The 13,902-nt window shown below is 39.3% G+C and overlaps 2 protein-coding genes across 3 annotated transcripts; one reads left to right on the top strand and one right to left on the bottom strand.

Moving 5' to 3' along the window:
• Positions 1-1,658: 1,658 nt before the first annotated feature.
• LOC127783581 (uncharacterized) lies at positions 1,659-6,321 on the top strand. Its single transcript, XM_052310771.1, has 11 exons — positions 1,659-2,123; positions 2,243-2,302; positions 2,401-2,568; positions 3,303-3,366; positions 3,800-4,095; positions 4,204-4,308; positions 4,434-4,470; positions 4,713-4,807; positions 5,530-5,586; positions 5,665-5,742; positions 5,831-6,321. The coding sequence occupies exons 1-11, from the start codon at positions 1,917-1,919 to the stop codon at positions 5,888-5,890; spliced, it is 1,227 nt and encodes a 408-aa protein (XP_052166731.1). The 5' UTR covers positions 1,659-1,916; the 3' UTR covers positions 5,891-6,321.
• Positions 6,322-6,475: 154 nt separating this feature from the next.
• Positions 6,476-13,521, bottom strand: LOC127783591 (protein LAX PANICLE 2-like). 2 transcript variants are annotated; one of them, XM_052310789.1, is made up of 4 exons: positions 12,413-13,521; positions 12,020-12,070; positions 11,442-11,517; positions 6,476-7,070 (listed from the first exon to the last, which is right to left on the bottom strand). In XM_052310789.1, the coding sequence occupies exons 1-4, from the start codon at positions 13,120-13,122 to the stop codon at positions 6,960-6,962; spliced, it is 948 nt and encodes a 315-aa protein (XP_052166749.1). In that variant the 5' UTR covers positions 13,123-13,521; the 3' UTR covers positions 6,476-6,959. The 2 variants fall into 2 exon arrangements, with proteins under 2 accessions (XP_052166749.1, XP_052166742.1); XM_052310782.1 differs by having other exon boundaries at positions 6,476-7,087.
• Positions 13,522-13,902: the final 381 nt, after the last annotated feature.

A 13,902-nucleotide genomic window follows, 5' to 3' on the forward strand; every position in this document is an offset into this window, starting at 1 on the left:
ATTAGTAACCTTCATCCTTCTCCTTTTGTTTAAAGGCAGTACTAATCTTCAGAGGAAAAAGGAACAGAGAAGAACAGACGAACGTGCCATGGGCTATGCAGCTATAGCCTACTAATAAGTCTATGACTGGGCCATGTCTCTCATGGAAAGGAAAGGTGGTGCCACAGGGAAAAGGGGTGATCCATTTGTGCCCATTTAAAAGGAACTCAAGATGAGTGTCAAGATTACTACTCAAGCTCTAGTCTGTAATGTGAGTGAGACTCCTATTAGGTTCAGGATATGAAGCTCTTGTTCCAGTGTCCCTGCTGCTCATGCTTCTGCTTCATGAAGGCAAAGAAGAACAGCAGCCAAGGCAAGGAAGGAGGAGGAGGAGGAGGAGGAGGAGGAAGCAAATTGCAAGGGGGATCAGTCATGGTGAAAAACTGAAAACCACAGACAATTAGTAGCTTCTGTTGATCCCTGTCTTAATTTGGACCATGTGCATTTCCAGTTAGTTTCTTCGGTTCATCTCTGTTGCTGAAGCAGTTTGGTAGTTAGTTTTCATGTGCTGGTGATTGCTGCTGCCACTCATCTGGCCGGCCACTGTCGATCTCCGATCTTGATTTTTAAGTCTTTATCTAGATTTTGTTGATGTATCTACTATAGTCAAATAAAAAGGCATCATTATTTACCTTAATTAGAGTTTTGTCTGGATTTCATCCCTTGATTTGTTTCAAGTTACTACCTTGTTATCCCCCCTCCCCCAGCGCATTGGTAAAGCTGTGGTTAGCTCTGTATATTTCTTGTGCTAATTAACCAGTTCATGGATGAACACTTGCAGAAAAATTACTGAGCAGCTAGGAGGCGTAATTAAAGTAGTGATGTTTTGTGGATCAGTTTAAAGTGTTGTCATGCTCAATTAGCAGAGCAAATAGGTGAAGAAAAGTGTGTATGCTAATTACTGAAAGGATGCATATGCATGGGGGACATTGGAGCACGCCTGCTTAATTTCTGAAACATTGATCTGAACAATTAAATTTCTGAAAAAATGATCTGAACAACATGACCAGATTTCACATAAGTGCTTTCTGTCCGTGCATCATGGATGCCATGACTGCTATTTTCTTGCCCATGATGATCTATTAATGCTGATTCTAGGATTCAAAAAAAAAAAAAAGGATTGCTCACATACAATATTTGCAACAAAGAAAGTGGCACACTAGCACATATAATGGCATTTGGTTTGTGCCTAATCAGGCTAGCCTAGTATAATCACTTCACAATTCCCTATAGTACGTAGTTTTTGGTTACTTGTCACAATTGTTTCTTAGCTTCATGGCTTACATATGGCGCGCCAATTATTTTACTACACCTACGTATTTTGTCTTGATCTTAATATACTAGTATAAAACAAACGAGTATAACCATCACAAATTTTTCCATAGCAAACATCTTAGAAAATATATAAACCCAACGTTAATTAATACTACATTCATATTTTAATGTACGACACCGTTGATTTTTTTATCCAACGTTTAACCATTCGTCTTATTCAAAAAATTTATGTAATTATCATTTAATTTATTATGCCTTGATTCATCATCAAATGTTCTTTAAGCATGATATAAATATTTTCATATTTTCACACAAATTTTGAATAAAACAAATGGTAAAACATTGGTCAAAAAGTCAATAACCTCATATATTAAAATACGGAGGGAGTAATTAGAAAAACCAAGTCCTCTACTAGGAATGGGCTGAGGTGCCGGTCCAAGCACTAGACGGCCCACAGGTCGGCGCGCCTTAGCCCGGCCCATTGATCCACGCCGCGGACCTAGGTGTGACGGCCCAAACGCAACCCATTTAGGTTTGGGGTTTTTGGCGTGGGGAGTTGGGGGGCAAAGCAAGCGAAGCAAAGCAGCGGCGACACGGCGGCGATGGCTGCGGCGGCGAGGAAGGGGACGGCGACGCCGCTGGGCGCGGTGTTCTCGCCGGAGGAGACGAGGAGGGCCGTGGCGCGGGTTGCCGAGGCCGTCGCCGACCGCCGCGCCGAGCTCGGCCGCCTCCAGGGCTTCTCCGCCGACAACGCCGCCCTCGTCTCCCTCGTCCAGAGGCTCCCCGACGAGGTCTCCCACGACATCATGGTACCCCGCTTCCCCTTCTCCCTTGCTCCTCTCTCCGATGAGCACCATGGTTGCGTGTAACGATGCATCCGCGAGCCAGTTTGGTGATGATGTTTTTTTTTGGGTGTTCCCGTTTGCAGGTTCCCTTCGGTGGCGCGGCATTTTTCCCCGGCCGTTTAATCCACACGAATGAACTACTGGTAAGGGTTCCCACCGTTGGGAATCGGAGCGGCTATGGATTTCGATTGTGATGGTTGATTTGTCTAAATCTCAGCATGTAATGGTTGATTGTGTCTAGGTGCTTCTAGGGGAGGGGTACTATGTGGAGAGATCCGCCAAGCAGACCACCGAGATATTGCACAGGAGGGGGATGGAGCTGGAAGCTCAAGTGGAAGCGATGAAGGCAACTATCTCTGACCTTGAAGCTGAGGCGAAGTTCTTCGAATCAACTGCCGCCGAGGCTTCTGTAAGGCTTTCTTTTCTTGTGTTGTATGTTTCGGGCAGGCAGTGGTATGTTAGTGTTTAAATAAGTTAAGGTGGCTATAAATCTGCAATTTCATTCAATTTGCTTGAGGTCACTTGTAAGAGAAAAAAATGAATAGTGTTTTGCAACAGGCCACCATTGATATCTATGAATTCCTCATTTGCAGCACCAATATTGTACTTTGCCAGCTAAGCTGTCACCTCAGGCTTATCTTAGGTCTTTGGTATCATGTTTGGATGGTCAAACTAAACGCACTAGGCAAGCAGTCAAGTGGTGCTTAGCGCCTGTATACTGCATAGGCAGCCCAATTGCAATCAGGAAGAATTTGGCATGTATTCAGACATACCGTGACAGATATTAAAATAGATGCTCAATACACACTTTAATTAATCCCCATTTAGTTCAACAGGGAACATGAACTATTACTAACCCAAAATCAAGCAAGGTACTTATCCTGTAAGCTGTCTAGTGCCCTGTGCAGCCTGCCTAGGATCACCTAGCACTGCCAAGGGCCACCTAGTTCAGCCATTTTGGCAAAAAAAAAAAAAAGGTTCTGCAGGAGGGGGCCCTTGCTCACAGAGAACTTAACATAGTATTTTCTGGTGTTATGTCTTATGGAATTGTGAATTGTTCACAAATTGGCGTTCTCTCTTCATTCTTCCGTTTTGAGCTTTGTTTCTATAAAGATACTTAATCTCTTTTGCTTATACTGGCAGGAAGGTCTTATTGAAATAAGGGAAGAATATGATGAAGATACAGAAATAAATTCATCAACATTGGGTAACCATTTGGAACTTTCTTTTCATTAGCTACTGGTGTTCTGCCTTTTCTATCATATTTCAGATTTTCAGTATCTGTTTGATCTTTCGTGAACCCACAGTATGTTGAGTTGTAATGTTAATTCCTAATATACTATTGTTGTGAGTCCTTATTTGGTCTAATCTCCTAAATTTTATCAAGTTCCAAGTAATCTTGTGCAAGTTGATCTTCTGGTATTTCTCCCTCGTTCTACATGCAAATGCTGGCTGTTGACAGCATCATATCTATTAAGTTTAACATATATAATTAAACATTACATGAGGACATCTTGTTGTGTTGAGATATCATTATGATACTCCCTACAAGTTTCTCAGTAAACATTTTGAACTTGCATCTAGTTGGCAAGTTGCAACGTCTTCTTAGGCATGACTAGTTTCTTTACTCTCACTCACAGATGCTTCAAGTTCTGCTTCAGGCATGCCAGACAAAGACAGGGAATATACTCAAATCATGGCAAGGTTAGATGAACTTGAAATGGAAGAAAATGATGCTGGTAGTACTTCTGAAGAAGATGGAGAAGATGATGAGGATGACGAAGATGATGAGGAAAATGCTGGACCAAGTGAGGATGATAAGGAAGATGAGGAAGAAGAGAATATTCTAATTGATGACAATGATCATCATAATGCTAGTTTGGGTGCCTCATTTTCTGGAAGTGGTGGTAATGATCAGAGTCATGAAAGTGCGCAGGTACTTGTTTCTCAAACTGATGTGACATGATATTGATGTTATCTTGATTTAGTTAGTGCGCTTCATTGCAATTATCGCGTTTTAATGCTTGCACTAAATGACTAATAGCTGAAGAGTGCTCTGAAGAAGCCAGGAGGAAGGGAAATACTGAAAAGCGCTTCTTTTGCACCCTCAGCCAGCACACCTCACTCGGTTTTTCCAGGACAGACTTCTGTAAGCTCTTTTTTTTTCTCTGTACCTTCTTTATTCCTGAGTGCATGGCAATATGGCATGCAATTACAGTGATATATCTTCCTTAGCTATTGTATCAATCACTATGCTTTTTGCATTTGGTGCAGACAATAAACCCTGGAATTCAGCTTCCTCTTAAAAAAGGTTAGTTCCGATACTTTCATATGACTTACTTTGGGTCACATGCTTATTTAGATTATCATTGTCAAAAGTATATGTTTCCTGTAGTTTTTTTTTTCCATCTTGTTTCTGTAATGTTATTGGAGGCAGATGATACACATTATCCCAGTCTAGAAGCACCTCATTCCCTTGATGCTTCATATGTTACTTTTAAGTAATATAATTACCCTGGTCATGTATGTGTAACCCAAATTTCCTATTTGCAGCTGTTTCTTTTCAAGATGATAACAGGCATACAGTTGGTCCATCCAAGTCTCTTCCATTGCCACAGGGTCCAAAACACTCGAGTCCAATACTTCAGGTACCATTTGCATGATTTTGACTTCCTAGTGATGCCCATGCTTTGGAATTTTTGTCCCATAGTAACAATTATGATAATTTGATGGGATTACTGGTTCTCAGACAATTTTTGGTTATATGCCCATGCCTTAGATCTTCATATACAACTGATTTTTTAGGAGGAAAAAGCCTGCTCCATTTGTCATTAAAAAAGGAACCAGTTTGTCAATCTCAGAGAGGTTGATACAACGATCCTTACAGTTGCAGACCCTCAATAAAGTACCAGTTGCAAGTGAGAATATATCTCAGCTAGCACGTCACATGAGTAAAATTAAAATAAGACATGCTAGCATTCTAAAAACATACTGCTAAAATTCAAAATGAGATAGACATAAAGTCTAAAAGCCAACTCTCATGGACTCGTGTGATTAGGCCATTCTACTCTGGAGGCACCAGCTGTTGCCCTGTTGGTATGCATGGTTCATCTTAATATCCTATCATCAGCTGGCGTGTTTTATACACAATCAAATTGCTTATTTCATTTGGTAGCATTGTGTATTTATGATGTGTGTTAAATGTGTTAGCTAAAGTGACATGGCACTTGCTTTACATATTTCTTATGTCAACTGAAATCAAGCACCACTCTGGATGCTTGAGTATGCATTTTGTCCCTAATTACATGTGGGGTTTATATTATTCTTTCATTGTGTTGGTAACGCTGATTCCTGATCTTTCACTCGACAGGTTTCTTCAGATAACCCTACATCTCATGATCGGAAGATAATGTCAAGTGGACAAAAGGTCTTTTGCTTTTACAGGGATATATATGCTGCTATGTCATTTGAAATTACGTTTGACCTTATCTTATGGCTGCTGCAGGCCTTCACAGGGTCTATTATTGAACATGATGATAATATTTCAACCCTTCAACCTTCAAAGAGTGCTGCTTTGCAGAATGTAAGATGTTTTTTCAAAGTTCTGTTCTGTGGGGTACAAATTCATATTGACCTGCTCTGCTCATGATCTTTCCAAAACATTTTTCCAGCCTGCTAGTTCATCTTCAAGACCTGTATCTAGATTCAAGATGCAGAAGGGAGGGCGTTGAGACCATATCGTTAACACTAGGATGAGCGCGAAACCGTCAACTTAGATCTTTGGTAACATCTGCATTGTCAACAACTGCTATAAGCGAAAGCTGCATTGTCAACAACTGCTATAAGCGAAAGCGACAGGTGTGGTATCAAGACCACAGTTCTAAGATGAGACCTTGGAGCTAGCTTGTCTGTGCGCGGATGAGAAAATTCTTTATACCCAGAGTGTAGGGCTGTAGGCACTAGTTTTGGTCTGAGGATTCAGACATTTAGGGAAAGTTCCTGTAATTCTTGTTCTAGTTTACATTGATGCCAACAGCCCAACGCATTGATGGGTGTTACTTGTGATAGCTCTGTGCAAGCATTTTGTGATTTGTGTAGCACTACATACAGTGACCTCATCTGGTCCTTGCATTTGCCTTTATGGAATGCAACTTGAGTGGAATTGTATGTGACACCTGACATGCATCAACTGACAAATTCTTTGAAGCATCGATTCGATGTGTACATAACGTGACCCATATTTGTATGCACGCGTGCTGATTCATTACAGATGTGAAGTAGTACTAATTCCTGGTGTATATGCAGCTAGAAAAATTAACTGACAGTAGAAGCAGATGACTGAACAAATGCTGATGCTTTTCACAAGAAATGGTGATACTGATGAGATCTCAAGCTGCTGAACTGCCTCAGTACTCGGCAGCTAGTAGCTAGCCCAGGTTAACTGTTTTTGTGTGGATGATGGAATTGTGGTAAAAGGAACATCCCCATCAAAAGGACCAAGCTTTTCTTTCAAACAAATCAACATGGAATTAGATCGAACAAAAAGAAAAACAAATGTGTCCATTGGTTGGTTGGTTAATCCTGTGACGACTAAACCACCAGTTAATTAACCAGAGCAGCATGCAGATCAGCTGGGGGTCGGACGAAATAATGAAAGAACTCGTTGATTAATTACAGATCGATGGATGGACATTATTATTAGCTAATTAATGGCAGGAACTACTTGTGCTGTAAACGAGTGCCATGACGTGGTCAGTAGTAGCCGCCGCCGCCGGCGATCGCCGGTGCAGCTCAACAAGATCATCCTCGCCGTCGCCGTCGTCGTCTTCCCTGCAGCTTGGTCGCAGTGATGAGCACCAGATGCTGTCTCTGACATTTTTGACCAGCAAGAAGGGAGGAAGAAGCTGCCCTCTGCATGTCAGTTCCACCTGGTTAAGATCAAGATCAACCACACGTACATGATTTTTTTTTATTTTCTCACACAATATATACATGCATGTACATGTGCTACAACAGGAACAAACTAATATATAGAGCTAATTAATGAACATGCGCATGAACACATGTGCAAGTACTACTAATTAATTAATCTCTTTAACTATATTCTTCCATAGTTCATTGGCATGCATGTGGCATATGAACGCAAACATGCAGATCAACGAAGCTCACACATATATATTATTACAAGCTACTCCCTATGTTTCAGGTTATAAAATGTTTTAACTTTGGTGTTTGACTAAGTTTATAGATAAATATAGTAATATTTACATTACCAAATTAGTTTTATTACATTAGTAATTAAATATATTTTTATAATAAATTTATCTTGGGTCAAAAATATTACTATTTTTTTCTGTAAATTTAGTCAAATTTGATGCAGTTTGACTTTTACCAAAATCAAAACATCTTATAAGCTGAAACGGAGGGAGTACTATTCTATATATACTCTTTGGCATTAATTGCACATCGCATATGCATATATATTGTAGTATATAGCACGCATGTCGCCTTCACGTTGCGATAGTTTGGAGAAGCCAATCAGCTATTGAGCCACTACACTTCTAGGCAAAAATCCAAGGGAACAAACAAATAAACCAGTAGCGAAAACAAATTATTACATCCTCTCCGTCCAAAAAACAACAAAAAGTTATAGGCACCTCTAATTCACTAATCAAAATTTATCTAAAAATAGTATATTTCTAATAAAGCAGAGCACAACCAATTAATTAGATGAAGATATCCTATCTCATGCCCTCCCACAATATTAAGTGGCATAATTGCCTCAACCTTCCTTTTATTCTATGCATGCTATTATTTAGGAATAAAGTACACATGGCATATTGATACGCCCTCCACTTATGTTTGCTGTAATGACCTAAGCACATATCCAAGATACCCCCACATAAGTTTTTATGACGAGGTGGTGAAGAAAAGAGATAAGAAGAGACAAGAAACCACCGCCTTATATAAGAGGCAGTTTCTAGTCTACAAACAAGCTTTGAGATATAAAAAATGAGAGAAATTAAGAGTAGATATATTGAGCAAACAAGTATCGTGATAAAGTGTATTAGAGTTGGTATAGATGAATTAATGTATTGTATATACTACCTCTAAATTTATGAGTAGGTGATATATAATTAGGAAATTTTTTACTGTAGTTGAGAAAATAACTCAAGATACTTAAATTTTACACTAATTTTTTTTACCTCGAGGTACCTAGTATATATTTGGATGTATCAAATTTTACAATAAAAAAGTATACCTTTGGCTATTTTTTCAAATGATGATAAAATTATAGAGGTATGAACCACCTCTACCGTAAACTTGCTCAAATATAATTGCTGTGCTACAAAACAGAATCCCGTTGCAGCGGGATAGACATATTAACTATTCTCTTGCACGCGTATCTCAAGTATCAAGTCCTAGATATCACAGGTACCAGATAACAGGTATCGGGTACCATGTAGGTAGTACCACAACATGTATTAGGTATCAGGTACTGTCTCATAGAAGGATATTCCGTTCCAACGGAATACCGTTGTATAGGCTTTCTGTTAATTAATTGGTCGGTCTAATTAACTGCTACTCCTATCTCCGTTCTCGAAAGATGTAGATGTACTTCCTAAAACTTTATATTTGTATAAGCAATATTTAAAAATAAGCTATACAGTAAAAGAGCTTTCATTACAAATTAATCTACCAAATATAATTTTTCATACTTTAAAATACCGATATTTTTTGTTGATGATTTAAGATTTCGAGATGTGACGACTACATGCAAGTATTATATGACGTAGCATTTCTTTAAGAACGGAGGTTTGCATTGCTGACTTGCTGTATGTATGATGGACAACGCAACGTGATTGATACGTAGTATATACGAAAGCATGACGATGACATATATACGTATTGCTACTCGGTCTCACCATATTCCCCTTATTAATAATGCATAAATTAATTAATATAAGAAAAAAATATATTCCCCTTATACTCCCACGCCCAATGATGAATTTAGTATAGTATAGTAAAAGGTAATTAAGGCGATCACATCGAGTTGTCGATATCCGGCTGTTAATTAAATTAGACAACTATTTAACTAACATGATTAAATATATATATGTCGAAAATCATATGCCCTTCCAGGCTTCCAATCAAGAGTGATTATTCCCTATATGGTTTTCAAACGTTAATTTTCAACAAAACCTTTTCAAAGAATTACTTCCACAAAGTCTATGGTAAATATATATAATATAATTTGTGGATGTTGTACATTTGAAACCCTCCTTTTATTAAGATTATAATTCCCCTTTTTATTTATATATATTTTTCATGTGGACGAAGAATTCATACAATCAAGACATACAATTTATTTGAGTGCATAGCCGCAAATTAATATGAAAAATGATGAATGCGAATTAAACATGTCATAATAAATATGGGAGCCCCTCGGTATCTTTTGGGTAGATGACGATAAAATTTAGATTAAAAAAATAGTGAGAGCTAGTTGACTTTTGATGTCAAAAAATCACTTTATATCTGTGAACAATTAATTAATGGAGGTGATCTAGATTTTTCACCTAGTGAATAATGAGAATTAATAAGTTGGTAGAACTAGTTTAGTGCTGCGTGTAATGGATCGAGCTGAGGGCTCTACAGCCATATTGCCATAATGTACAACACGTATACATTGACAGTTCAACTGTTCTGCTTTTGTTCCTGTGTGGTTGACCCAATAATAGTTAATGTTGCAAAATGTTAATACACTTAATTCTATTGTTGCTACGTCCATGTATTACTATCTACCAACCAGCTGGCTACCTATTATACACTTCGTAATTAATTAGCTCCCCTATATATTTCTTGTTTTTGCATATATCATGTACTCCCTCCGTTTCGAAATGTTTGACGCCGTTGACTTTTTAGCACATGTTTGACTGTTTGTCTTATTCAAAAAATTTAAGTAATTATTAATTCTTTCCCTATCATTTGATTCATTGTTAAATATATTTTCATGTAGGCATATAATTTTACATATTTTATAAAAGTTTTTGAATAAGACGAACGGTCAAACATGTGCTAAAAAGTCAACGGTGTCAAACATTTCAAACCGGAGGGAGTATATATCAATAGAAAAAAAAGAACAAATATTCTGCATGCATGCCGGGAAATGTATATAGTGGAAGTGGAGAGAGAACAATACTATACCCAGCTCATGCATATATAACATAAACACCATATATATGTTGCTATTGTATACTTACTTATTACTCAATGATCAGTTATTTAATCTCAATGTAATGCAGTGGAAATATATTTTGTGAATTCGTGAAATGGTTCCAAAAAATATTGGAAGCCGTCTAAGTTTTTTTTTTGCAACTAAATGTTATATACTAAAGGGTGGTGCTGTTGTACAAACATGTCCAAAATTAATTTCATGATCTAGCTCTTTTATGTTTGGATGATACAAAGTTTACAAACAGCAGAATAAACGTATTTAGCATTGGTTTCATACTTTCATTTGTGGGATGCTACTAGCTACATGTATTTTTTTTCCATGGTAAATATTAATTAATTTGTACCGCTAAAAATTGACCTGCACATAAATGTTGTCGTCACAAACGAGTTGAAGCCAGAAACACCTAAAATTAAGTTTTTTTTTTCCTTTGGAGGGAGCAAATATTTTTTTTCCTCAAAATTTGCCAAAGCTATATGAAAATTCAGCCATAAGGCCTCTTCAGGGAACTGATCTAATTATGGTCCAAATTACCTACCAAATCTAAGAGATCGAATTAATGAACTTGCATGATGCATATGGATACAAATATACAGAACAGCATGATGGTATTTTGGTAACTATATACTACATGCATGCTGATATGGGCCTGTGACCTATTGCTTTTGTCTAGTACCAAATCAAAGAGATCCCAACCTTAGCTCAATGTGGTACTTTCGATTAGGTATAATGTTCCTTTCATGATCCCCCCCTAATTGCCAACCTATATATGCGGCAACTCAGCACAAGAGAATACTAGCTGCCTTGCAGTGCAAATTCAACAACTGCTCACTATTCACTATTGATCACTCGATCGCTGCTTCTTCCAATCATTTTATGCGACAATCAACAAGCAAATTAAATATCATCATCATTAATATTTTATTTAGAGAAAATTATATAATCAAGGTGTAGTAATTAATTAATTAATAGTGAAAGAAAAGGAAAGTATATATGCATGCTTAATTTGTAGCTGAAGAAAGGTGTTGACTAATTCCGGATTATTGTACCTGAAGATGAGATTGTGTGAGTCCTAGCTTGCCGGCCAAGTACTTCATCACCACTTCCACCTTCATGTTGCTATCCCTGTGAAAAATGTGCAAGTAGATATATTCATTCATTATCTTAATGTGTGTTTTATGTAACTAGGACCTTTGGAAATTCCATATAAGACATTATAAATCAAGAGAAAAACTTTATTTGATTGGTACCTAGCTAGACCGACCTATATAGAAACTTAAAGACTACTAGTTAGCTAGATATATATGCCTTGCAGAAACAAGCTACACAGTGATGATAGCTACACATGAATGAGCAATTTTATGGTCCTTGAGGAGGTACCATGAGGTACCACTTTTTCTATTGTAAATTTGGTATCTATTGGTACCTAAATAACATGAGGTACCAACTTTTACACTAAATTTTTGGTACCTCATGGTACCTCCTCAAGAACCGTAAAATTACTCACACATGAATATATATGCAAACTAAATGGACATGGATTGTTATGCATTTAATAGTTTGTACTTTGAAATTAAAGGAGAGAATTAAGCATGATTTTTTTTGAAGATATACATAATTAACTTACTTGATTCTAAGGTAGCTCTTTGGTATCTGGGGCAAAATGGGCTCTCGAAATCTGCAAACATGAAAACAAGATTAGACATTATTAAGAGCTAAATGGTTACAAACACAAGATAAATTTAGATATATAAAAGCTAGCTTGTGCAGATAAACAATATCTACACATATATCTGTATTGGGCTTATTTGCATTGTTGTCATGAGGTGCATATACTAGCTACTTTAATTTGCATGTATGCATATAACCAATCTTATATGGAATGGATCAACATGTTAATGATCACAAGTTTACATGCAATTTTTTTTTGAGGAAGTTTACATGTAATTTTTTTTTAAAATAATGGAAATGGATTACATCTCTTACATGTAAATATATATATATATGTATATACACTTACTGATCAGGGGATGCCTGAAGTGTCAGCCACAAGCCGGCAGCATCAGCAGCCGCCGCTCTTCGCGGCGGGCTGATGACCCTCATCACGCCGGGGAGATCGCCGGAGCTCCTCAACGGCCGCGCGAACGGGAAGAACGACGGCGGCGGACACCGGCCGCCGCCGTGGCCGTACTGGTGGTGGTGGTGGTGGTGGTAGCTCCTCAAGATCGGCAGCGGGAACAGCGGCGGCCTCCCGTTGTACTGCTTGGCGGCGAACACGTCCAGCTCCGGCGCCGTGGGCGTAGACGACGACGGCGCCGCCGCCGCCGCCGGAGCGGTGGCGGTCGGCGCCGCGGCGGCGAGGCCGAGCTGGAGCCAGTCCTTGTCGCCGTCGTCGTCGTCTCCTGCACCGCCGCCACGAGAGCTCGTGCCGGCGGCCGCGTCGTCTTCGGGCGGCGCCATGGCTAGCTGGTATCTTGCCGCCGCCGGCTGCTGGTGGTGGTGGTGGTGACGTCTACGCGCCGGCGCGGCGGCGGCGGCGGTGTCGAGCTGGGTGGCGATGCAGTATTGGGGAGTACAGGACGACGACGAGTTGCCGCCGCCCCTCTTGCTGCTGCTGCTGCTGTCATGGTGGAACAGGCGGCTCCTAGCTGGCACCATGGCGGCGGCGGCGGCGGCGGCGACGACGACGACAACGACAACCTGCTGCTGCTGCTGACCTCGATCCTGCATCTAGCTGCACGTCTCATGTCTCTCACGCACTCATCCGATTACACCACGACGAGCTCCACCATCTCCATCCATGGCCGCAATCCTTTAGTAATTAACAAGAACTCAACAAGTGCAAAGAAAGAAACTAGCTAGCTAGCTACGCCATGGATGAGACAGACATCCTCCATGGCTGTAGCTATAGCTTCAAAGGCAGGAAATTAAAGATTGGAGCAAATTGGAGAGAGAGATAATCTAGGAGAGATCGATGAAAGGGGTTGTGAGATGAGATGTGATGAATCCTTTTCTCTCCTGTAGGGGAGCAAACTCGAAGGAGAAGAGACAAGGAGAAGAGGAGGAGAGCTAGCTAGCTGATGGAGGCCTCACTTTCCCTTTGCTCTCAAATGAACTTGGAGCCTAGCTTCTCACCCTTATGCCAAGGGATGCAATACAAATTAATACTAGCTAGCTAGCTACTTTCTAGTTGTAGAGAGAGATGCACCAGCTTGAGGAGAGATAAACTAATTATGTGATTAAATTAGAGATAAGCAAAGATTGTGAATAGCTGTCATCAGTGATGAATTATATATATATATATATATATATATATATATATATATATATATCTTTGGTTTTTAATTAATTAATTAATTATGTATAATGTGTGATTTTGTGAGATGGAAGGATTAAGGGTGGTGCAGTGCATGCAGGCCATAATATTGCATTAATTTGGTTGCCATTTGCTGTCGATCTTGTGGTAGAATCTATGTGCAGTACAGACGCTGGACAGGAGAACTACCTACG

This window comes from Oryza glaberrima, chromosome 1 (genome assembly GCF_000147395.1).
Source record: "Oryza glaberrima chromosome 1, OglaRS2, whole genome shotgun sequence".
In the NCBI taxonomy this organism is placed as follows: domain Eukaryota; kingdom Viridiplantae; phylum Streptophyta; class Magnoliopsida; order Poales; family Poaceae; genus Oryza; species Oryza glaberrima.

Bases quoted from the DNA above. Each gene is read 5' to 3' on its own strand.
- LOC127783591 (XM_052310782.1), bottom strand. From the start codon at position 13,122: ATGCAGGATCGAGGTCAGCAGCAGCAGCAGGTTGTCGTTGTCGTCGTC. The intron at 11,518-12,019 runs GTAAGTTAATTA...CATTTTTCACAG, and splicing joins AAGAGCTACCTTAGAATCAA to GGATAGCAACATGAAGGTGG. The intron at 7,088-11,441 runs GTACAATAATCC...GATCTTAACCAG, and splicing joins TCACACAATCTCATCTTCAG to GTGGAACTGACATGCAGAGG.
- LOC127783581 (XM_052310771.1), top strand. From the start codon at position 1,917: ATGGCTGCGGCGGCGAGGAAGGGGACGGCGACGCCGCTGGGCGCGGTG. The intron at 2,124-2,242 runs GTACCCCGCTTC...TCCCGTTTGCAG, and splicing joins AGGTCTCCCACGACATCATG to GTTCCCTTCGGTGGCGCGGC. The intron at 4,309-4,433 runs GTAAGCTCTTTT...CATTTGGTGCAG, and splicing joins TTTTTCCAGGACAGACTTCT to ACAATAAACCCTGGAATTCA.